Source organism: Doryrhamphus excisus, linkage group LG4 (genome assembly GCF_037039965.1).
Source record: "Doryrhamphus excisus strain RoL-2023G ecotype Guam linkage group LG4, RoL_Dexc_Guam_v1.1, whole genome shotgun sequence".
NCBI classification, from domain to species: Eukaryota; Metazoa; Chordata; class Actinopteri; order Syngnathiformes; family Syngnathidae; genus Doryrhamphus; species Doryrhamphus excisus.
In genome coordinates, this window is record NC_136360.1 from 9,921,982 (window position 1) to 9,944,341 (window position 22,360).

The 22,360-nt window shown below is 41.7% G+C and overlaps 1 protein-coding gene across 2 annotated transcripts in view; it reads right to left on the reverse strand.

The window, feature by feature from the left end:
• The window catches only part of usp24 (ubiquitin specific peptidase 24), a 35,560-nt gene extending 13,541 nt beyond the window's left edge, over window positions 1-22,019 (reverse strand). The window contains exons 1-40 of one of the 2 annotated variants that reach the window (XM_058074451.2): window positions 21,345-22,019; window positions 16,379-16,547; window positions 15,411-15,478; window positions 15,193-15,336; window positions 14,960-15,085; window positions 14,384-14,419; window positions 14,023-14,088; window positions 13,031-13,096; window positions 12,353-12,427; window positions 11,993-12,151; window positions 11,792-11,906; window positions 9,674-9,777; window positions 9,487-9,594; window positions 9,314-9,409; window positions 8,865-9,026; window positions 7,911-7,997; window positions 7,230-7,337; window positions 6,359-6,508; window positions 6,129-6,260; window positions 5,690-5,801; window positions 5,527-5,603; window positions 5,289-5,429; window positions 5,066-5,119; window positions 4,867-4,982; window positions 4,733-4,799; window positions 4,551-4,661; window positions 4,346-4,444; window positions 3,892-4,065; window positions 3,743-3,828; window positions 3,453-3,561; window positions 3,219-3,374; window positions 2,707-2,804; window positions 2,530-2,625; window positions 2,233-2,455; window positions 2,005-2,161; window positions 1,725-1,886; window positions 1,566-1,636; window positions 559-719; window positions 431-492; window positions 130-321 (exon numbers count right to left, since the gene is read on the reverse strand). In XM_058074451.2, the coding sequence (XP_057930434.2) occupies window positions 130-321; window positions 431-492; window positions 559-719; window positions 1,566-1,636; window positions 1,725-1,886; window positions 2,005-2,161; window positions 2,233-2,455; window positions 2,530-2,625; window positions 2,707-2,804; window positions 3,219-3,374; window positions 3,453-3,561; window positions 3,743-3,828; window positions 3,892-4,065; window positions 4,346-4,444; window positions 4,551-4,661; window positions 4,733-4,799; window positions 4,867-4,982; window positions 5,066-5,119; window positions 5,289-5,429; window positions 5,527-5,603; window positions 5,690-5,801; window positions 6,129-6,260; window positions 6,359-6,508; window positions 7,230-7,337; window positions 7,911-7,997; window positions 8,865-9,026; window positions 9,314-9,409; window positions 9,487-9,594; window positions 9,674-9,777; window positions 11,792-11,906; window positions 11,993-12,151; window positions 12,353-12,427; window positions 13,031-13,096; window positions 14,023-14,088; window positions 14,384-14,419; window positions 14,960-15,085; window positions 15,193-15,336; window positions 15,411-15,478; window positions 16,379-16,547; window positions 21,345-21,623 (4,774 nt within the window). In that variant the 5' untranslated portion in view covers window positions 21,624-22,019. The remainder of the gene's footprint in view (window positions 1-129; window positions 322-430; window positions 493-558; window positions 720-1,565; window positions 1,637-1,724; window positions 1,887-2,004; window positions 2,162-2,232; window positions 2,456-2,529; window positions 2,626-2,706; window positions 2,805-3,218; window positions 3,375-3,452; window positions 3,562-3,742; window positions 3,829-3,891; window positions 4,066-4,345; window positions 4,445-4,550; window positions 4,662-4,732; window positions 4,800-4,866; window positions 4,983-5,065; window positions 5,120-5,288; window positions 5,430-5,526; window positions 5,604-5,689; window positions 5,802-6,128; window positions 6,261-6,358; window positions 6,509-7,229; window positions 7,338-7,910; window positions 7,998-8,864; window positions 9,027-9,313; window positions 9,410-9,486; window positions 9,595-9,673; window positions 9,778-11,791; window positions 11,907-11,992; window positions 12,152-12,352; window positions 12,428-13,030; window positions 13,097-14,022; window positions 14,089-14,383; window positions 14,420-14,959; window positions 15,086-15,192; window positions 15,337-15,410; window positions 15,479-16,378; window positions 16,548-21,344) is intronic. The other variant, XM_058074452.2, reaches the window with a different exon arrangement.
• Window positions 22,020-22,360: the final 341 nt, after the last annotated feature.

The window sequence follows — 22,360 nt, forward strand, 5'->3', positions numbered from 1 at the left end:
CTTATCCGAAGCTTTTTTAGAATGTGAAAGTGGGTATAGACAAACTATTTTTTTTTTACTTTCAATTACACTTCTTGTAAGAGTAAAAGCCAAGCATCCAAATACTTTTGTCCACAAGTACAAGCATACCGAGGTGCTCCTTCTCCTTCCCGCAAAGTGAGAGTAAGGTTTTGATGAGCCGCAGGTGTCCGGCCAAGAGGACGTTGTCCGCCTCGCTGGTCTCCATCTCTGAGCTCCAACTGGGCTCAAAGTTGTCCAGCCAGGAGATTTCATCCTCCAGCATGGAGGCAGTGCTCACTTGTGACGCCTCCATCTCTGACGCTACATGGGGTTTAGTGGAATAGGATAAGGCAGTGTCCAGTGTGTTGTCCTTTTGTGTGTTTGTACTTCCACATTACTGGAATGGCAGCACGAGTCATTAACATCTTACTTGTTAGATCATCCAGTAGCTGACATCGCAGGTCAAAGTACTCCGTGCACTGGGACAGCAATCTTCCCGAAAAATACCCCAACAACGTGAGAAGGCGACATTAATTTTTTAAATTCCCTAATAATTACCTTTGGTTGACGCCTCTCATGACAGAGGTGGGACTCCATAACGGCAGCTGGGCAGTGAGGATGACTGAGAGCAGGAACAAATTGGGCTTCTGCACGTCGGGGAAGCCTGAAGTGTCCGACTGGCTCAGAGTGTACAGCTGGTCGCAAGCGACACGGCGAATCTAAGAAGCGGGCAAGAGAAGTGTTACAAAAAACATCTATTTTGTGCATTTGTTTGCCGACTGCCTTAGAGGTGACATTCAGGGTTGTCTGATAATATAGTCCGACCAATATAGGTCATAAAAATAATATAATATCGCCAAAAGAGTGTTTACATCTTCCACACAGCAACAACCCTGCTATTGCAATATGTCGGAGGTCTGTAATTATATCCAACTTTGGCCTCTGATCAAAATTTTGAGACCAACTGAAAAATTGCGAGCATGGCATTGCATTTGCAATGTTGGAACTTAAGGAGAGCTTCAAAGTGCAAAATGAAGAAATGGGTGTGAGACAAGAGTAAGCAATTTATTGCAAATAACCACTAAACTAAAATAGGTCTGTGAGGATATATTTTTGTTCTTAAAACCCTTCTCTCGCAGATGCTGTCCGATGGTTATTGGACTGCACTTGGCACCAGTAACAACTTTCCCTTTGGCAGTGGATCGCCCCATGTGTTGACCAACAGCTAATTGGATCCTCCAGCTCTTTTTTTGGTCTACCAGACTTTTTGTTCCATAAGCCTCGGGATTGTTTAAAGGCGTTTACAGCAATTGCAATCGTGCACTGCCAGAGGCCTTGTTTACGGAGCTCAATAATCCGAGCGGGTTTGAAAAGAGATTTTTTTGCCTTTGCTATCAAGAGATGAAGACTGTGAACACCTGACAGAAAATTACAGTGAATACATTTTTATTAGGTGACTACATGTTATTACTTTTGTTGAGACAAAAGTAAGTAATGCTTACCAATAGTAATTGGTGTTTTTGTGTAGACCAATGTAACTAGTGTGGATATTTGCATGGACATACCTCTCCACTGGGAGATCCCAGAAGTACATCAATGATGAAGTCATTGACTGAGGGCAGGTTGTAAAAAGAGGCTGTGGAAAGAAAGTAATCAACAAAGGATTCCTAAAAAAAGATGTGACCATGACGAGAATGTTGGTGCTGGTGCCGTTTCATCCTTACAAAGCTGCTGACAGCGTAACTGCAGACAGGTGACCAGGAGTGATAGAGCCTCCCGGGCGATGATGGCATCTTTTATGGAGACACTCTGCTGCCGCACACATATCCCAGCGTGCAGGGCCGTTGGCGTGGCTTCTCCTTCGCTACTGGAGCTGCAGTTACTTCCTGCAATCCAACACCAAAAATTAGCTCAAGTACTCATCCAGTTAATTAGCAACTACACATTCTAATTTTGTTTCAACTTTGGAGTTCTCAGTGTGCACCACGATGTGCTCTCTCTCACCTGTGCTACTCGTCCGAAGTCCCTGAGGTAGAAGTGCACCGTGGGTCTCTCTGATTGGCTGCGGACTGCCAACCAGATCCAGTCGCCCTGCAGCCGCGGCCCACGTCAGTCGCATGAAACAGGCCACAGTGGAGGTGAAGTCTCCAACCTCCATAGTCTGGAGAGAGCACACATGTTAGAGCTGCAGATGATGAATGGCTTCGCATTGCTGTTTTTGTGTTTGCATACCTGAATTGCCACACGGGCAGCAGGTATGATCTCCTCCACTCTGATGGATGAGCGCTCAGACAGCGACATCTGCCTGTAGGAGGACTTCTCCGGAGTCGCGCAGAGCGAGAGCTGGCGCCCGCTGCGCCCTGCATTACGGAACGGGCGGGATGACAGCGCGTCACCATCACGGATTACATCATCATCAAGCACTGCGGGCATACTCTGGCCAACCAACAGGAACCTGCAGATACAACCAGTTGAGAATGAGAGAGTGTACCATGCTAGCAACAAGATGACATTGGAAGTGTGCTGCACCTGGCCAACTGAAGGCAGATGGAGTAGACTCCTTGTCGGGTCTCATAGTCCACCTCTGATGGAATGGAGTCTCTTTGCATCACATTCACCACCAGACTGCAAGTAAGCACAAGGAGAAACTACTGTTAGAACACAAAAACAATACAGAAATAAAGATTCATTGACCATAAGAATTACCTGAGCCCTCCCGCTTTGAGGAAGTTCTCGCAGAAGGACTTGCTGCTGGTTTTAGCCATCTCGTCATCAGATGTGGGCATGAGTTTGGAACTCAACACCTAAGACAGAAATGTTATTTAACCATCTTGTTTGGTTATACAGGATATTCACTCATTGGGCACACAACATCGACACAATCTAGTGAAATTAGACCAATTATCAAAATAATATGGAATTGCAATAGAAGTAACATTAACATGTTCCAGCACCTATAACACTACCCCATCTCTATTGTATTGAAATTGTTCGCTCACAACTAAGAAAATTAACAAGCCAAGGTCCCCACTGAGTTGACTCTCCAAAAAAACTGCCCCATGTGTTTTGGCAGATAACTGCACATCACACACTCAACCCAGATGAAAACCCTGCATTCTGCCATCTCCAACGGAAGACCTGCCTTACACTTTAAACCTCGCTATTGTGGCTTCAATTAAAAAGGTCAAAATTAGTTGGTAATATGTGAGTATATGTACCTCCAGGTTGTAGAGTACTCTAAACGTGGACATGCCGGGTGCTGAGGATCTGAACAAAGACTCCAGGATGGAAGCAGCACTGGGCTGGTGCTGCTGCTTGGAGGCCATGGATGGAGAGCGAGAGCCTGTCCCTGGTCCGAGGGTAAACAGCGTCTTCTACAAAAGACAGGCGTACAAAAGCAGGGATGAAGAAGGGCAACCGTCTGTCTCTAAAGTACATTTTAAGGAGCATACCTGGTGGCTCCACACGCTGGATTCTTTGGGAACAAAGTTATCAAGAGCGTCTTGCACCTCTGGATCTGTTGGGATGAGGAGAAGCAGTTTTCTCACACGCAGAGTGATCCTGAGAGGACAGAAAACATGAAGCTGTAAATCACACTACAATAGACACGAAAATAAAGATATTGTTCACTGAATGCATCTCTGCCAGTGGATCTCAGTGTTATCTTTGCAAAGGCAAATGTTTGATACAACTCTTATACCGGCTCTAATTAGAACGTGCAGGTGAGTCTTTTCTTTCTTACCTAGATTCATCCAAGTTGGCCAGCTGGTAAAGCATCTCAAACACGTTGCACACCAAAGCCATGACCACACCAGGCAGAGACTTCTCCTGATGAAACAATGGCATTAGTACCAACCTATGGTGCCCAAGTATGTCCTCCTTTAGTCGTACCTGCTCCAGGGCATAGGCAGTGTTGAAGACGGCTGAGCTGGAACTACTGGAGGCGGAAGCAGACGACTCTGAGCTGCCCGAGGGAGTGCCCGTGCCCGAGCTCTTCACTGTCAGGCTCTGCTCGTCGCTAAAGCCCAGCTGGGACAGCAGTTTCTGGTCCCGATTCATGGTCAACTAACACAAGGTGAAGGGACAGCGAAGCGGGATCGAATGAGAGAAAAATAAAATAAAAACAGGGATGTTGTTTTACAGTTGTGTTTCCCCTGCCACTCAAGACAGCGCTTTAAGCCAAATGGGGAAGGCGGCGCTGGGAAGAATTTACATTGGCTTCAGGAGAAACACATGACTGGGAGAGGAGTACAATACTTTAATGAGGGAGTGACAGATAAAAATAGTATCTTTAAAAAAATAAAAGAACACAGAGCTCCTATCAGTTTCAGTCATTGACACATACCACGCTATCATTGGCAAAGATCTGGACATTATCCACTGGACAGCTCAAGTGCTCGGATATCTTCCACCGGATGCTTCCTATCGTCTCATTACTGTGGGTCTGCGGGCACAATTGAGACAGTGAGAGCGGAGTTTGAGAGAGAGATATTTCCTCTAGAGATGCTAATCAATAAACGTAGATTATTGGGCACCAACAGTGCGAGTACCTCTAGGGTGAACGTGTCTTTGGTTGACTCGTATGTGATGTGAAGAGTGACAGGGTGTCCGTTGAAGGAAGCCCCATGAGGTAGAATAGTGCGAGGAACTGAGTACATATCCTGCAAAGTAAGAGTATCCGTTGCTCTTATACACCGACTGAATGACAACAGAAGAGGTGTGGCCTACCTACCTCAATAGTAATGACATAGCGCTCGGCCAACAGCAGCAGTCTCTCGATTATAACCAGCTTAGTGGATCTACAGAAGAACACAGGGGAAATTCAGTTGGATTAGGAACTAAAACTGATCTTTCCCTAAACTTTACCTGGATGGCGATTGTACAGATGTGGCCACCGTCGGCATGGCGGTGGCCGTCAGCATCTTGGTGGCTCTCGTAACAGCGTGTGTCAGAGTCGGCCCACCCAGGGCTGAGCTGGCTGCCTGATATCAAATCAGAGTGCTTTTTAGCAACAGTGAAAAAGAGGCATAATCAGACATCCAGAAGAATGCAGTGCACCACCCACCTCAAGTCTTTTGTAACAATCAGCAATGAACTTCTTGTGCAAAGACACAGAATCCTGTAAGGAGGATATATTGCCGTCAGAGATATTACACTTATTTAATGCTTGCTACATTCATCATTAAAAGAGAACTCAGAGAACAAAGACCTTCACCAGGGCTGGACTTGGTCTACAAACTACAATCTAAGCTCTTCATAGTTGTATGTATTAGCGGACATATACTAGCCTTCTTCATCTTGGGATTGAGGTTTGTGTAGCTATATGTGATAATGAGCAGAATTGCTTCATTGGCTATCTCTTCATCAGGGGTTTCCATGGCGATGCGCCAGATAAAATCCATCCCTGTCAGGTCAAGGCGCTCCACACACTGTAACAACAACATTTACTGCATAAAGGATCTGCCTTATTTTCATCCAAACTCATTTAAGAAACATCAGGAGAGGAAATGCATGCATAAAACAGACCAGCTGAGTTCCTTGGCGTTTCAGTCTATGATCACACAGATTGACGTTCTCAAAGAAGGTCTTAAACAGGTTGAAACCTTGAGGGACATGCATTAGCAACGTTAGAAGGTGCATCAAATACTCAATTATCATGTAGGTTGTCGAGGTCAATAGAGTGTTAAACCGTTCATGGTGATCTCATATGGCTCCAGTTTCAGGATCTTCTCCTTGAAGAGCTGCTGCTGGACGTCACTTTCTAGGTCATGCCGGCCTTTAGTAAACCACTCAAAACACATCTGGCGATGATACAAAATGCACAACAGTGACCAAAGATGGTCTGCAATAATGCATAATAAGTCATAGACGACCACAAACTACATTTATGGGATGTTCCGAAAGTGTAGTTGGGCTACCCAGTGGGGAAGTTAGCAAATTTTGTAAGCCCCTTAATAATCTGACAAATACTTTTGATAAAATAATCAAATTCATTCAGTTTATACTGAAGATTAAGAACACACAAAACACACAAAATATTTTCCTTCAAGAGTTGTCACAAGGAGAGAGACAACCAACAAACAACCAACATAACAGGTTTGTATTTATTTGCATAGCTGTCTGCATACCTCACGGTCCAATTCACAAACATCCGGGCCAAACACCAGGCACTCCCATATCTCCTTTGCCCTGTTCCAGACCAGGTAGAGGCTGGCCTCCTGGAGGAAGAAAGCTAGAAAGCGCAGGTGGCTGTCCAGATACTGACCATAGATTTAGAAAGAGACAAGACTGCATTAACAGTAGATAAGGCAGGAGAATAGTTGAAATTGAACCATGACTGAGAAAAAAACCAACAAACCTCCTGGTAGGTGTATCGCCCGTCCACCAATGTGGAGCCTGACAGACAACAGTTTCCCGCTGCAGTCACGGCCAAACGATGGCAGCAAACGAGAGATCCCGTGATAAGCTTGACAATCTCAAAGTTCTTTTTCAGGTCCTGAATAATGCTCTGAAGGGAAAACATTGTGTGGTGTTAAACATGTGTACATGCAAAATACAAATGATGGAGCAATACATATCCTCACACCAAGTTTACCCGTATTTCTTCTGAGGCTCCCTCCAGTTGTAAATCAACTGAAGCACTTCTATGATTCTTCATAAAATTTTTAAATCTTTTACATTTTTCAATCTCTATGTCTCTATCTTGAAGTCCTTCATTGTTTTTGTCTAGCAATAGTGTGAGAGAAGTGTGCTGCTGTTATTCAAAGAGCATCAATGTGACAAGAGTGCTTTTGAACGACCTACTGGAAAACTAATAACTAAAGATCCTCCATGTGATTAGGAGCACTCTCACTCGCCCAATATTCTCAGGAGTGTGACAGGAGTGTGCTGTTGTTTTAAGGACCTACTGCAAAAATGCTAGTCAAAACTCCATAACTCCTCCATTTAAGGATCCTTTCTACAAAGGGAGTCCGCTGCTGTTTTTAAGTACCTACTACAAAAAAGTGAATGAAAGAACCGCTATGACAGAACTGTTCTACTGTTTTTTTGGAATCTTATGCAAAAAACAGCTGTCATAAATCTTCAATAGAAAAGCATTGCTTTTCTCATTACTTGATAAAACTAACAATAACATGTAATGATGCACCTGCTGCTTTGGCATTTTACAGACTGTGAGGGATGCAGATTGTGTACTATCAATATGAATTACAATTATCAATATGAGTTACCTTGTCTTGCTTCTGGTAGGTCTGTTTGATGAAGGAGCGGGTGATTTCGTGCAGCTGACGGAGAGCGGGCACAACCCAAACCGCCTGAGGACTGCTCTGCTGGGAAGCCTGTCGTGTACACGCAGACACACATCCCGGATGATTAAACAAGAAGAGCTGCCAAACACTGAACAAAGGAGCACTAACTACAAAAACACAATACTGTGATGGTGTTTACAAATAACATATTATTACAGATTATGCTTGAGTCACCATCACAGATGTTGCATTCTTGTAGTGAGGCCGGTGTCAGGAAGACAATCATAGCCAGGATGCAAACATGATGGAAAATTTACACTGAAAAGTCAAATAAGCAAAATTTGCTGTGTGCAACCTTGACTTTGATGGGCTTCATCTTTGCAAACATGCAAGCGTTCCCACCGGAAAAGCTAACCATTAATCCGACAGGTAAGTATCTCATCCAAACCAGAGATCAACACCACTGTGTCATCATTAACAAGTGCCGGAACCAAGGTTAACATACACCTGGTTGACTCCACTTATGTTACAATCTAGAGTGAAATTATCATCCTGTGACCAATGAAAGCCACCTCCTCGACCCTCCTCAGTGATTGGTTAGCAGGCATGAAGCGGAAACAGAGAAGGTCGATGGAACTGTGGGGAAATTTATTCTTTTCTTACTTTGGCCACAGACATAGATTTCCTCTTTCCCCAAGAGCCAGTGAAAAATGAACTTTGAGCATCTGTGCCTTTTGGGTCCTCCTGAGTCTGGACAGCACACATTTCATTTGAGGCACGGCGTCAACACCAAACCCAACCAACATTGGATGTCATCGCATCAAAACACAAAGGGCACAATGAATACTAATGGAAGATTTTTGTTCTAATTTCCTGTAGTGCAGTAGAATCCTATACTCAAACAACTTGGAGTTCAACAAAAAATGCTGTTGAAAGTCAAATAAAACCTGAGAGTTCATAAATGTGTGATGTCAGCAAATCTTGCAAGACTTCAAAAAGATTAACTTTAAGTTTTTCTTTGGCTTTTTGTGATTTTGGTGAAAGGGTACTGGTGGTGGCACAGAGGAAAAGCCGTTTGGTGACAGTGTTGTAATTTTAGGGTGAGTAATTTTACTTTAGTTTTATTACACAGTGCTTAACTTATTTTTACATTTGTATAACTGTATAGAATGTGGCTTAAAAAGTGATGGCATAGTTTATGGTTTATAGTTTTATGATGGCCTGGAACGTATTGTCTTAACATTTCTTATGAGACCATTTCTGGAGGTTCCACTGTAACAAAACAGCAGACTAATTTGTTGCCTGTATGTAAAAACATGTGGGTAAAAGCTGTTGTTTACAATCAGGAAGAATCGCTTCTCCCCCTCCAAAACCTCCTGAGTCACTTGACAGGTACCTCCAATAAAATCAAACCTTGCAGTTAGTTAAAAGACACACTAGCTTCTAGTGAAAATGGTCACAAGCAGAGGAACAAATAGTGTTAGCTTTAAACCTACTGCACCTGCTGAACTTTGAGCTACCTTGTCTAGTCTATATCCATAAAAAAATAACACAATCAATGTGTCTATTTGAGGAGCAAATAAACTCAACAAAGAACACCATGGCTGCCCCACCCACCTTCTTGATGTCCTCGATACATTTAATGATGTAGCTGCGCTTCACAGTCTCCTTGACGGCATACGCATCGCTCAGAATCCCCAGGTGCTCCTCCAGAGCCTGCTGAACTAGGCTGGTGGGCAGGGTGGGAAGGTGTGCCAGCTCCCACAGCACCTCTAGGACCTGAACACACACACAATGAGCATGTTTACAGGCAGAGTTTGAGGCAATAGATTGAAGGAGGCATTTCAAATACAGTGGAATCTTAAAATATGTAAGGTATTTAAAGTTAATTAATGCATTTCTTGTAAAAGCCTGTGAAAATGACCCTAATGCTCACATTACTACCAAGAGTAAACTTAATTTTTTTTTTAATCTGCCACACCAGCAACATGGGCCGCAACATTAAAAAATCCTCGAGGAAATCCTGTAGGAGGCTCCAGTGTATTGGCTGAAGATGTAGAACTCACCTTGCCCGTGGTGGTTTCAGAGCGAGCCTCCCTGCCAATCCTACCAATTAGACTGAGCAACTTCTGTCTGACGCGGTCACTCTCAACCTCCCAGCTCTAAATGACAGTCACACATTTTAAATAGAAGAACAATAATACATTTCCTAACGTGTCACATTTAGTGCGTTCCCTACCTTCTGTATGAGCACAAACAGGTGGGTGAGCTGATCGAAGTTGAACTTGACGGCGGCAGCAGCGATGATGGTGTGAATGTTTTCAATCACAGTTGATGACTGGCCAGCCTGAAATACACAAACATACAAATGACGGGTCAGACGTTTGTTCATTATCAAGCCAAGTAAAACGTGACTTGATGCTAACCTGTATCCTCCAGATCTTGGAGAGTTCATCCAGGGAGAGTTTACTTCCTAAGAGCTCAATGATTCCCTTAATTCTCTCACAGTACTGAGCCTGGTCAATGTTACCTGGAAAATATGTCATATTAACATTTTTTTGTCCTGTATTGATGTCCTACACATTCATTAATTTTTCTACTTTTCTGACCTATATATGTTGTACTATCGTGTTCAATTATGCCAAAGTTTCAGAAATTAGGTTTGCGTATTTGGAAGTGAACCCTAAAGTGAGTGAGTTATGTGGGCGTTCCTGGGCACAAGCTGTATGTTTGCCCATCTCCCACTCTGCTGTTTGTCTGATTTCACCGCTTTAGTACAGAGCTAACGCTAATGGCTTCCAGGAAATATATGTTCAGGTTTGAACTACAGCTGGACCAAAATGGAATTTTTGGGGCTGATATCGATATTGAGGGCAGAAAGAAAGCCGATGACTGATATATCGGCCGATAACCGCAAGAAGCAGAAGACAAATGAAAATAGGGAAATTGAATTAGTAATACTGTCAACATGAGGACATGCCACAAATTAGCTTTGCTGGTGCTGGAGCACTGGCTAAGTATCCTGGCTAACACATGTTGAATGTAATATAACGCCCCAACACTTTACTCCTCCCTTCTCCCTGGCAAATAAAAATATATCCATTTAGTGCATTTTGTTCATTAGCACAATTTGATACAATTCTTGAGTATTTTAAAATAGTGGCTGAAAGTGATAATACATAGGCTAATGTCGGGCGTTTTTCAGCTAATACATGATGTGTATATAAAAGGCTTGCAACATAGAAGATGGATATTCACATATTCACATTTTTCCTGATTACGAAGTCGCCGCAGCGGATCTTTTGATTCGCATACTTATTTTTTTGGCTTGAGCATTTTACAAAAAGCTGTTTAAGACAAGGGAATGAAACAATGAAACTAATCATACATATAACAAATCGGGTATAACATTTTAAACATTTTATGTTACAATGTAGCTGCTTTCAAAATATACAATATATCAAATGACAACTAGAAACATAACTTTTTTAAAAATGATTTTAATGAAGACAATAACTAGTGAACATATGAGCCACCAGATGTCCTGTATGGACGAATGAGGTGAGGTGGTAGGCTGTGTTAGGCTGCATAAATCTTCACTTTAAAAGACTGTATAATAGTCTTGGATGTGTGAATTAATATTTGCATCTTTTTTTTTGTATACAACATTAAAGCGCTGTAATACAAAGCGCTGTAATGAGTTCTCTAAAACTTCAATGTTCTCTTTCACAGCGTGGCACTAAAGTGTAGTGTTATATTGTTTCCACTTTCCTTTGAGTTTCGTCTCCTAAGTGTGCTGAGAGAGAGCTGTGAGCGGGAGGGCCTGTGCAGCAGGGAGCAGGCAGCACAGACAGAAAAAAAGCTATATAGTGGATAATATCGGGTATATTTTCACAGATATTGATAAATCTGTCATATGTCATAATCGGCCAGATATATCGGCCCACCAATATATCGATCAAGCTCTACTTTGAACTTGGCTAAAGAGGCAAACATCAGGCAGAAGTGGTTGGAGTCTCAGATTCCTGACCAGCAAGAGCAAAATATGGGACTGTTTTGTGAACATGGGCGGAGCTGGACTATGAGTCAAACTGCTGCTGCAGCCCGATGCCTTTCCAACGTTACTTGTTGAAGAAGTGAAAGCTGTAAGCAACAATTTAATTTATCAATGTCGTAACTGTGTTTAAGTAAGTGGTTGTCTGTGTAGCATTATAGAATGTGCATGCTCATCACAAGCACACCATTTGTAGTCTGGAGTTGCTAATAGCCTTTTTCATCACAATCAGTAGATCTTCCCCAGTTTTTTTTTTTTTTTTTTTTTTAAACACGAGTAGTCCCGCATGAGTACCACATGAGCTACCAGTAGCTCCTAACCATTTTTTCAAGTAGCTCTCCAAATTGTTTATTGTAACATAAAATTAACCAATGCAGCAAGTAATCTCGTAAAAATCTTTGTATTGTGTAAGGTCTTTCATAAGATGCACGTTATGATGTGGCAGGTACATTTCTGGATTTCAATTAATATTCATTCTTGTACTTCTTACCCTCCAGTGCTATTGACAGGACGGAGTTCTCCACAAGCCAGTCTAGCAGTTTATCTGTGTCTATGGCGTTCTTCACAGTCTTTGCCACTGTGCTCTCCTCTATTAACTTTGTCACCTGTAAGGCAAAAAGCAGGATAAAAATCTGCCAACTACCACAAATAGTGCAAGGTGGGGGATAAATGTGCTTGTGTGGTGGCTCGCCTCTTTGAGTGAGTTCATCTTGGTCGAGAAATGGGGAGTTTTAAGCATGCGCAGCAGCGTGTCCAGCCGCAGGTCATCCACCACTGTGACCATGTCCCTCTGGAACTTCATGCACAACAGCTTGATGGCTGACAGGAGGTCTGGGATGCTCACCAGTCGCTACCATTTAGTGACAAAATGACAGAATACAGTCAGCGACTCTTCCTATATTATTTAACCTTTCTTTCAGTGGAGTAGAAAAACCCCTACTAGAAATTCCTCAAGGTCCACCCGAGGTGGTCTTGAAGTTGAAAACAGACCTCTGTATGTGCCCTCACCTCTTCAATACAGCAAAAATCACGTTAGAGGGCAAAACACTACCTTATCTTTGAGGTCCTTTTCCTCCAGGTTCTGTACATATGTGATCATCTTATGGATGACTGGATCAAGCATAGGCTAAAACAAAAACAACAATACAGAACTTTGTTTATCTTTATGGGAGGGGCACAGTCACATAGCAAGAGCAAATACAGTACTTGTAAACCAACAACACACCTCAGTATGGGCCATATCAACACAGTAAATCAACAAGACATAGAAATGTGTCAAATGAGAAATGAGATTACCACAATGTACCCTAAGAGGTATCCTCCAAGTGTTCATGATAAACAGTAAATGCTCTAATTATAGAGTTAATTGGAAGCAGGTGATAATTGGAGAACAGCTGTTATTTCAGAAATGTGAAAACTCATTATAGTATATAACAAGTTAATTTTGCAACTTTAATAATGTTTTAGACTACATGAGAAACTGAAAAGGTTCTCTATGCTTACATGATCAATTATTGAAAAAGTACTGTATGTTACACAAAAACTGCTGGGCAATGACCACTGACACATGATACTTCAAATGCAGCTACTTCCATCTTGTGTGGAAAAACACTACATCAAAAGGTTGCCTACAGTTAATGCTTTAAAGTTTTTAATGACTTTAATGGCTTGCAGTCATTTACAATATGTACCATTAAAATTGTTCAGAAGATTTCTGGACAAAGCTCACCTGGACAAGGCTGGAGTTGAGGTATTCGGCACAAACCCCGAGGGGCTGGACCAGAGCGGAAATAGACTGTGGGACAGAGAAGCTGAAATGTCACAAGCCATACTTCACTCAATCACTTTCCATTTGTCAGTCACACACTTGTTAGTGATTTGGGGGCGCCAAATGACTAGCGTAAATAATATATTTGTGGGTAAAGGGATAAATTATTCTTCTAAGTTGTAATAAATGTACAGTATATCTGTGTTTTATATATTTAATATCGATGTCAATATTGTGACAATACATGATTTTTTTTTTACATTTTGGGCCTAGTTTATGTGTTGTGTAAGAATGATTAGATTTACATGATAGTAGAAGGATGTGTGAGAGTACAGAATGTATATTCACAGTAAAGCCAGAGGACACTCATCTATTTAAAACCATTACATTCCCAATGTAAGAGCAAGGGTTCAAACACGTGAGCATGGCTACCCTGTGTCAATCAATGTTAAATCACATGGGCTTAATGTACAAGTGAATAGTTTCTGTGCTCCAGTCTGACACTGTCCTATGTCGACTTCCAGCCTTGTGCTGCTTCTGCTTTTCATTCCTGCACTTGACTTCCTTCAAGAGAAATGAATGGGTCGCCCCTGGGAGCCTGAACGTAAGGTCCTCCTCCTATTATACTCTATGTTGACCTCTCACTTTCATTGGCTTTCACCTGACGATGTTGTTTGACAGCTGACAAACTGTAATCCTCAATAGGGTACAAGACGAGTGTGCTTCCGCGTCCTCCTCACCAATTAATATACTAATGGTCAGAGGGAAGACCTCTCCCACCCAAAAAAATCAATGGCCTTAGAGGAGGCATTTGAAAAATGACACAGCAGCAACATGAATCCGACTTGCTGAGAGCAGACAGGGAAAAGACCTCAAAGTCAACCAGTTTCCTCGTTTGTAACAAGGGTGGAAAGAGTATTTTTAAGCAAGCCGGGTCGGGGGGGTAGTCTTACAGCTATTTCCATCTCCTCTGCATTGAGCTTTGTCTGGATGGCTGTGAATCCTCCCAGTTCTCCAAACTATACAAAAGAAGCACAGAAGATAAGGTCAAGTCAACAAATATGTTCCGCAACCCAGTTTCACACAAATCTGTATTCATGCCAATGGCGTTTAAAAAAATATCCATACAGAAATGCATGGAAAAGCATGCCAAGTCAAAACAGATGACACAACCAATCCAAACTGTACGATCATTATAGACAAAAGGAAGTCTGAAAAAGGTTAGTTAATATATTTAATAGTAATTATTATAATGCATTCAAATGGATATGGGATTTTGCATGTATATGTTTGAATGTGGCTGATATTACTTACTTGATTGACTAAATCCACCAGCCAACCGTGGGGCTCCTGAAACAGATATTTGTGCATTTAGTGGATTTATTCCACGGTCACAAACACATTCATACTGTACATACATACTATACATACACACAGCTGTTGCATGTCAATCTCACACGCATCCCTGAGCCCATGCTGCTCAGTTATACAACACACTGAAGATGAACTTGGTGTCCTTTCAACATGACTATCAGTAATAAGAAATAGAATTGAATAAAGAACCCTGCGTGTAGCTGCAGCCGACAAATCGTTACTCATTGGTGTTTCGATGTAATTTTATTAAAAGGCATTCATCACCCCTGCAGAATAACCCAGTTAAACCCACAGTAAATATTTAACTCCCCTGAAAGGGGTTTTAAATTGGCTGTTTGCCTGAATGCACATATGGAAATAAATCAAAATTTTCTGTACAATTATTGCAGAACCAATCTGGGGGTGCAACAGAATTTGCATTGGGAACAATAAAGTAACCCTACCACACCTACTAACCCTACCACACAATCAATTTAGAACATGTATATTTCTAATATTTTCCAAGTTCAAACTTACTTTTTGATAGGTGTTACTTGGAGATACGGCAAACATGTTGGCTTCATCTCCAAAAACTTCAGCCCAGTTCCTCTGACAGGCCTTCATTCGGTTCTTAAAATGGTACTCGTTGTCGGGGTTGAAGGCCTGGATCCAACATAAAGTAAAAAAAATCCAAGTGCAGTTAGTTGCTGAAGATGCGGCCAAAACCCAGGTTCATAAGTACAGTCTACAAAAGAACTGAAAAGGCACACCATCGTCAAGACCCCCATTAGGTTGACAGGAACCGGGTCCTGCTTGACACGCTCCGCCACAAGCTCCACCAGCAACATCAGCATGTTGTAGATACCCTCATGAATCTCTGTGCCCCATTTGTGCACGGCGCTGCTGGTCAACAACTGGATAAAAGACAAACACAAAAAAGTTTTAATTGTGACAGTCATTGATGAGAGGTGCAAAATTGACTGCATACCTTTTTAAAGGCCTCTGGCATGCAGCGGTCCACAAACCTCTTGCAGTTCTCGTCTGCATCAGCAAGGCCTGGCGGAAAAAACAAAGTGGTTAAAAAATAGTAAAATATTTTGAAGGACGGAAGTTTGATGAGTATGGGGAAATGGGATTTGACTGTTGGCAAGTGAGCTAGCTATCCGAGTACCTATTTCAGCCGTGAAGTCAGCATCCATCCTAAAACTCTGGGTTACATTAACACTATGTACCACTATGCAATACGTACCAGAACCACTATCAGTTGTACGCATGGCCAGGGCGCTTCTACATTGACTCTACCTATTTTTCAGCAGTCAAGCCATCTGTTGATCAATATTATGCTGTTGATATTATTATTTTTGGGTAAAAAACTGCACCAGTCATGATCTCCTCTATTGTGGTGTTGCATCAATATATCTTTGTGCAATAATAATATATATTATTGAAGAATTCAAATGCCATGCATTCGTATTACTCTAAAACATGCATCAAATTATATTTAGGTGTACAAACGACACTAACCCTAACCCTTGGTGCTATTTGACTAAATACGAAGGTCAGATAACAAAAGGAGGCTTGACATTTTAGACTCCCAGTTTACATGCTCTCAATAAATTGACAGTTTTGCAGTGTTCTCGGTTCATGTTTTGCTGGTTGATGAATAAAGTTAAGTATGAATAAATGTCACAAAAATTGTTTTTAGTCATAATATTTTTTTTTTAAATTGCAGACGCAACAGCACAACAGTCACAGTAGTCCACTCTCCCATGCAGCCCACCACCACAGCTTCAAAAAAATCCTCAGGGAAACCATGCACTGCATCATACTACTTTACATGCTGTAAGTAACAAGGGTTGTATCCCCCGCTCCCCGCGCACACACATCCAGCAAGCCAGAATCAGGGTTAACTGTTCCTCGCTCAATTGAAATCCAGTGATTTTTTTCCATTCATACCGTGGCGGGCGAGGCAAGTAGAGGCGATGAGGCATTTGCCCAGTGACTCCTCCCTCTTGTAGGGAATAGACCAATGGTCGGTGAACACTCGGCTCTCCAGCTCATACAGGTTGGTGGTGGGGAACTCCATGCTGCCTCCGGAGCAATTGCCATTCTCATCGTTGCTTCTCTGCAAGGACAATGACAGAACTCTACTCATGAATATACTGTATAAAGGTCTGCCAGCTGCTGTGTTGTATTTGTGGATGTGCATGTGTGTGTGAGTACTCTTCAAAGAGGATATGTGATACATTTGTATTTTTTTTTTCTTATAAATAGGGAAACATAACGGATTTCACTTCAGCAAAAGGTGCAATTAGCTTGCAATAGAACTCGAAACAGGAAGGACCTTTTTGACTGTTGTACTACAATACCATCCCATACCATATAAAACATATAAGAATGACAGAGAATGAACAATGCAGAGATGAACCCTCTTCTAGCCTGTTTGGAGACATGAGACAAGGAAAACACACGCATGCACATGGCAATGTATTGAGGCTGGCAAATCTATCAAGCTCATTTTCATTTATTGTGTGATTAATTATTGTCGCAGGCCTCATGCTTTTTTTTGTGAATGAGAAATCTTGTCATGTTTTAATCTTGCAAGATCTTTTGACACGAGAACTTGTGACACCCCAAGTAACAACAGTCAGTCAAGCATTTGCAATAACTTCCGGTGAGTCTCTTACAGCACTGTGGAGGAATTTTGGCCCACTCTCTTTGTTGAATTGTTGTCAATCAGCCATAATGGAGGGTTTTCCAGCATGAATCGCCTCAACAGGATTCAGGTCAGAAATTTGACAGGCCACTCCAAAATCTTCATTTTTTTTCTCCACAGTTTCAGCTTGATGTCAAGAACAGATGGCCCCACCATATTTTTCCTTATTTTACTGTTGGTAGGATGTTCTCTTTCTGAAATGCGCATTACTTTTCCGAAAGATTTAATGGGACACAAAATGTTCAACTATTGTCTCATCATTCCCAAAGCTCCTGGATCATCAAGATGTTTCCTGGCTAAATTGAGAGCCCTAAAAGGGAAACTGCACTTTTTTTAAAATTTTGCCCATCATTCACAATCATAATATGAAACACATATTTATTTTCCTTTTCTGTGCATTGTAACGCCAGAAAACGACTTAATATGAGCTACCTAACATTGCATGTCAATGGAACACACCTATTTTGACTATGAAGTCCTCAGAAAAAAATCTCTTAACAGCTTTTTATTGTTTATTGATATATATGCTGTGATCACGCAGTACATTGCTGATAACATGTAATACTTACAGTATCTGGCCCTATTTTGATGATTTAAGACATTACCGAAATTTCTTTCCTAGACGCATTTCACAACAAGCATTTCCGTCAATAACAGCAGCATAGATACAGCGACAACACTGAAAATGTCCGCTCTCCTTAGGATGGCTGTGTGCTTGAGCATCTTGTCAAGTCTTTGTAACAAAATTGAGAGCTAGTGAGTGAGGCTGAACTGAACGGCTAGCATGGTGTCATGTTAGTCCGCCAGATATATTTTTTTGTGTTTGCTGCTACAATAAAAATATTGCCATAGCTTGGTTAATATAGAATTCCGTTATGGAAATGGAACATTGTTGCCGTTTGAGGTTTTGTGAGGACTTTAGTATCAAAATACATATTTCCTATGACATCCATTGTTAGCATGTGTTTGTGTTTCAGATAAGGATTGTGAATGATGGCCAAAAATCCTCAAAAAGTGAAGTTCCCCTTTAATGTTTTTTGTTTGTTGTTTTTGCAGTGTTTTTTGTCTTGGAAGTCTGCCATGCAGACCGTTTTTACTCAGTGTCTTTCTTATGGTGGCGTCATGAACACAGATCTTAACTGAGGCAAATGAAACCTGCAGTTGTTTCGATGTTGTGGGGTCTTTTGTGACCTCTTGGATGAGTCGCTGTGCTCTTGGGGTCATTTTCTGGTTGATATTGATATCTTGTAATGAAGTGCTGAACATTGTCGAGCATCTCTAGTAAAAATACTAAGAGTTAACATAAATATTGTTACTCTTTGGTGAGTTACTCAAAATCTTGACGCAAATATTGTTAGACTCTTTGATGAGCTACTCAAAATCTGCTGGTGAGCTACTGGTAGCTGATTAACTGTCTGTTGGAGACCCTTTCTCCATAAAACGCTTCTCACACTTACTAAACACATTTTACATTGCAAAATGTATAGGTACTCACCACTTATTCGTGGTAATGAAAGATGATTATGATATATTAATAAATAATAATAAAAATACAGTGAATAACACATTATTGTCCAATTAGCCTGTATGAGTCCATTTGTAAATGAATCATCAGTCAAGTGTGAACATTGCTCCATTAATTACATTCCACAGCGATACCTATCTGTGATGGCCTGGGAATTAAAAATAGATGAACAGTAAGAAGCGGAGGAAGAGTAGGAAGTGGAGAAAGTAACAGAGAGGGATTGTATTTCATTGCTTCCCTGTGTATTTAAAATGACACATATTGTAGGTGGGCGAGAGGATAGCAATAAAGACTGATTTACAAATTGACACAACAATTTCATATGCTGAAATGTCGCCAACAGTAGTGAACACACATGCATGTTGACCTGGAGATTTTAGGCGCTGTTACGATGCACCCACTGACTTCCCCTGGGACCCTGTGCAAGAGTCTGCAATGTGTTTGTCAGAGACACTGCAGGGCTATATTTAGGAGGATGACACCAGGATGGTGACCTGCGGCATGCATCAGGAGCACAAACTGGAAGTGGACACGAGAAGAAAATAGATGGAACATTTTGTAGCTTCTTCAGGTTCGTAACTATGTTTCCCAAATATTGGTTGCACTCATTCAGGGTAATTTCATAGTACAGTAATCCATCGTTTATGGCGATTCCAGGACTGACTGTGATAAGTTCATTTCAGCAAAGTAGGATTGCTTATTTATAAATGGAATATTTTTGTAGTTAAAGCACAGAAAACCTGTTTATAACCTTCTTAATACGTTTTTCAAGACTCATTTGCACATTACTGTGCTGTAAATTAATGTGCTAGAGTTTTCATACTGGGTGCTACAGTTGCAGAGCACATGAGACACATATTGGTCCATCCTTTCAATTTTTAAATTCTTACTTTTGAGCAATCCGTAGCTCAATTTGTAGATTAGCAGCATAGGAAAAGGATCGGTGGATCGTTCCTGGCAAGTAAACAAACTTTAATTGGCTCGTTTTGTGTGGCATCGCGTCTGCGGTCACATTAACCGTAATAGCTGAAGATAGCCACTGTGATCGGTCCTTCAGAGAATATGTTATTATATTTCCCAGTCACTTTAATTGGTCACGAGTCCTTAAAGGGCCATCACTGGGTCTGGATCCGGACCGATTTCTGCTTTTGGTGATTGGTGAGCTATACAGTCAATTGACGTTGGGAGCTAAACTTTGCCAAATCGCTATCATTAGCTGACAACAAACATGGCAAGCGCATGTGTGTGTTCCATAGGGCGTGGCTTGCATGCTCAGAGCAAGAAGAGGTTGGGATACGGTGCTTGCAGACGGCTACAAAGTTTTGCACTCTCTAACTATATGGCTATGGCGAGGGTAAAAAAAAAACCCAAACAAGCTGTAGGCCGAAAGTGCAACATACTGTGACATAAGCAAGGATCCAGCTCCAAGCAACACCTTCCTGTTTTCTTTCCAGTATTTGTCAGTTCAGGTAAGTTGTTTGACTTTTAGTTTTGTTACAACAGTGTTAACTTCTGCTTGTATGATATGTTTAGAATGGTAGAAAACATTGCCTATATGGTTAATAAATGTTTTGCACTTCTGGCTTTATATACGTACGTATGAGAGGACAAAGGTATTGCATTATACAACTGTTACGGTGCAGCTCTACACAACCATTATACGACATTAAAGCAACACAAAAAAATACAAAAACAATCAAAGCTGGACCCATCTCTCTAAAGGCCAAATTATATTGATGTATTGTGACAGCACAATTTAGTTGTAAAGAAACACAAGGTACTACAACATCTTTTTGTGCGTGAAGTGCAAGTGCAACTGTTATTTATATGTTATTTATACAATTTGCATCACAGTGTGCCTGCAGTTATTAGAAGGAAAGCCAGCCAGCTGGAAGTGGTCAACAGGTTGTTGTTTACACATTGATACTATTCACAAATCACTTCAGTGAATGCAACGTGAGAGTGCAAGCCTAATATCAACCCTCATAGATTGAATGTGACTCTGTTTGGGAGCACTGGGACAAAATAGATACACTTCGGGTCGATTAATACATCAGTGCAGAGAGACAGGTGCACCCTTTAAGTACAATACTTCGGGATTAGTGATAGGTAACATAAAGACTAAAATTAAACAAAAAAGCACTCCATAACCGAAAGTGTTGTTTGAAAACAAGCAAAATGCCCAAGTACGCCCCTGGAGTTGCGAAACCACAATTTTAGCTTGAACTGGACAGGAATGCAAAACCTGACAGAGGCCAGGGGCAACCTAAGGTATGCAAATTGCTGCTATAAAATGCATAAACTGGACAGTTAATCAAACCTCCAGGTGTAATTAATTTGATTTTTAAAAAATCAGTGCTTGCTGATAGCAATGATGCTTGCTGCTCATGCTTTCCTTGCAGGCAAGCTAATCAGCTATTAGCTGTGTTTGCGAGTGGTCTTTAATAGTAATTATCTATCGCAATCACTTTGCCTCAATAAAGACTACAATTTGTATGCTCTCGCTCCGGACAATATGAGCTGGGCGCCAAAGCCTGAAGGGACTCAGACACAGTCCGGCTCTGACAGCTCACGTCCAGCTCGATGTGCAGCTAGCATAGATGCTAAGTATCCCTCCTTAAATGGGCGAAGCCACTCTCTTTCACATTAGTTGCGTTTAGTACGACAGCTTAAACTCTCACCTCGCCGTCGACGACGTCGTGGTACGCGGGCGGAGGGTCAAAGCCTCCCGTGCCGGTCCTCCCGCTCGTTTCCCCGTCTCCGCTCGTACTTAAGGCTGGGGCAGGCCCGCTCTCCATGGGCTCATATCCATAGCCGAGCCCGGGGCTTTCGTTGGTCAGGAGCGCAACCGCCTCGTTGATGTCGTTCTTCGCCAAGCGGAGCGCCTTCCTTATCACGTCCGGGTCCGGGAAGCCCATGCAGAGGAGCGTGGTGATGTGCTGCTCCTCTTCGGTCTCCATATCGCCGCGGTCACAACCTAATAGCTATTGGGTTTGGGGCACAGCCCTGTAGCTGTGCTGCACGCCGCCATGTTTACAGCCCGCTGCTGACTGTCACGATCTGGCTTCCCCCACTACAGCGCCCACACAGGTGTTATGCACACTTCAGCAGCCTCGGAAATCGCAAAATCCCAAGGGAACATGTACAAACCACACCGACAACTTAAACATAATAATACTAAATAATACCTAATTTGGCGAAAATTATATCAGCATTATTGTTGAGATTACGCCATGTGGAAGAGAATACCAATTTCTGCGTACAATCATTTGTGTTATGTGATATCTAACGATTCTTTGATATTTGATTTGTCTTTTCCCGAGGGAGATTAAACCCCCCTCCATTTTATTGTCCATCCTATCAATGTCATGTAAATTTTGTTGTAACAGGTCTCTTGGTAAAATATTTTATTTTTGTATATACATGTTTTAATATATAGCTTTAATTGTAACAATTCGCTCACTATCAGTAGTTATTCCGTAAATAAAGTACAATTACATTGTTGATTATTTGCTGTGCTGTTCTTTTACTTTCACTTTCACATGTATTTGATTCTAACTTTCATCGAAAACGAAACGGAGTCTGCTGTCTCACTTCACGTACTTCTACCAAGTGTATTAGTGCATTCCTGCAAAATGCAGCGCGCTGCCTGTATCCGGGTGTTGCATTGAAAAGGGTCAAAATGGTGAGTGTTCAG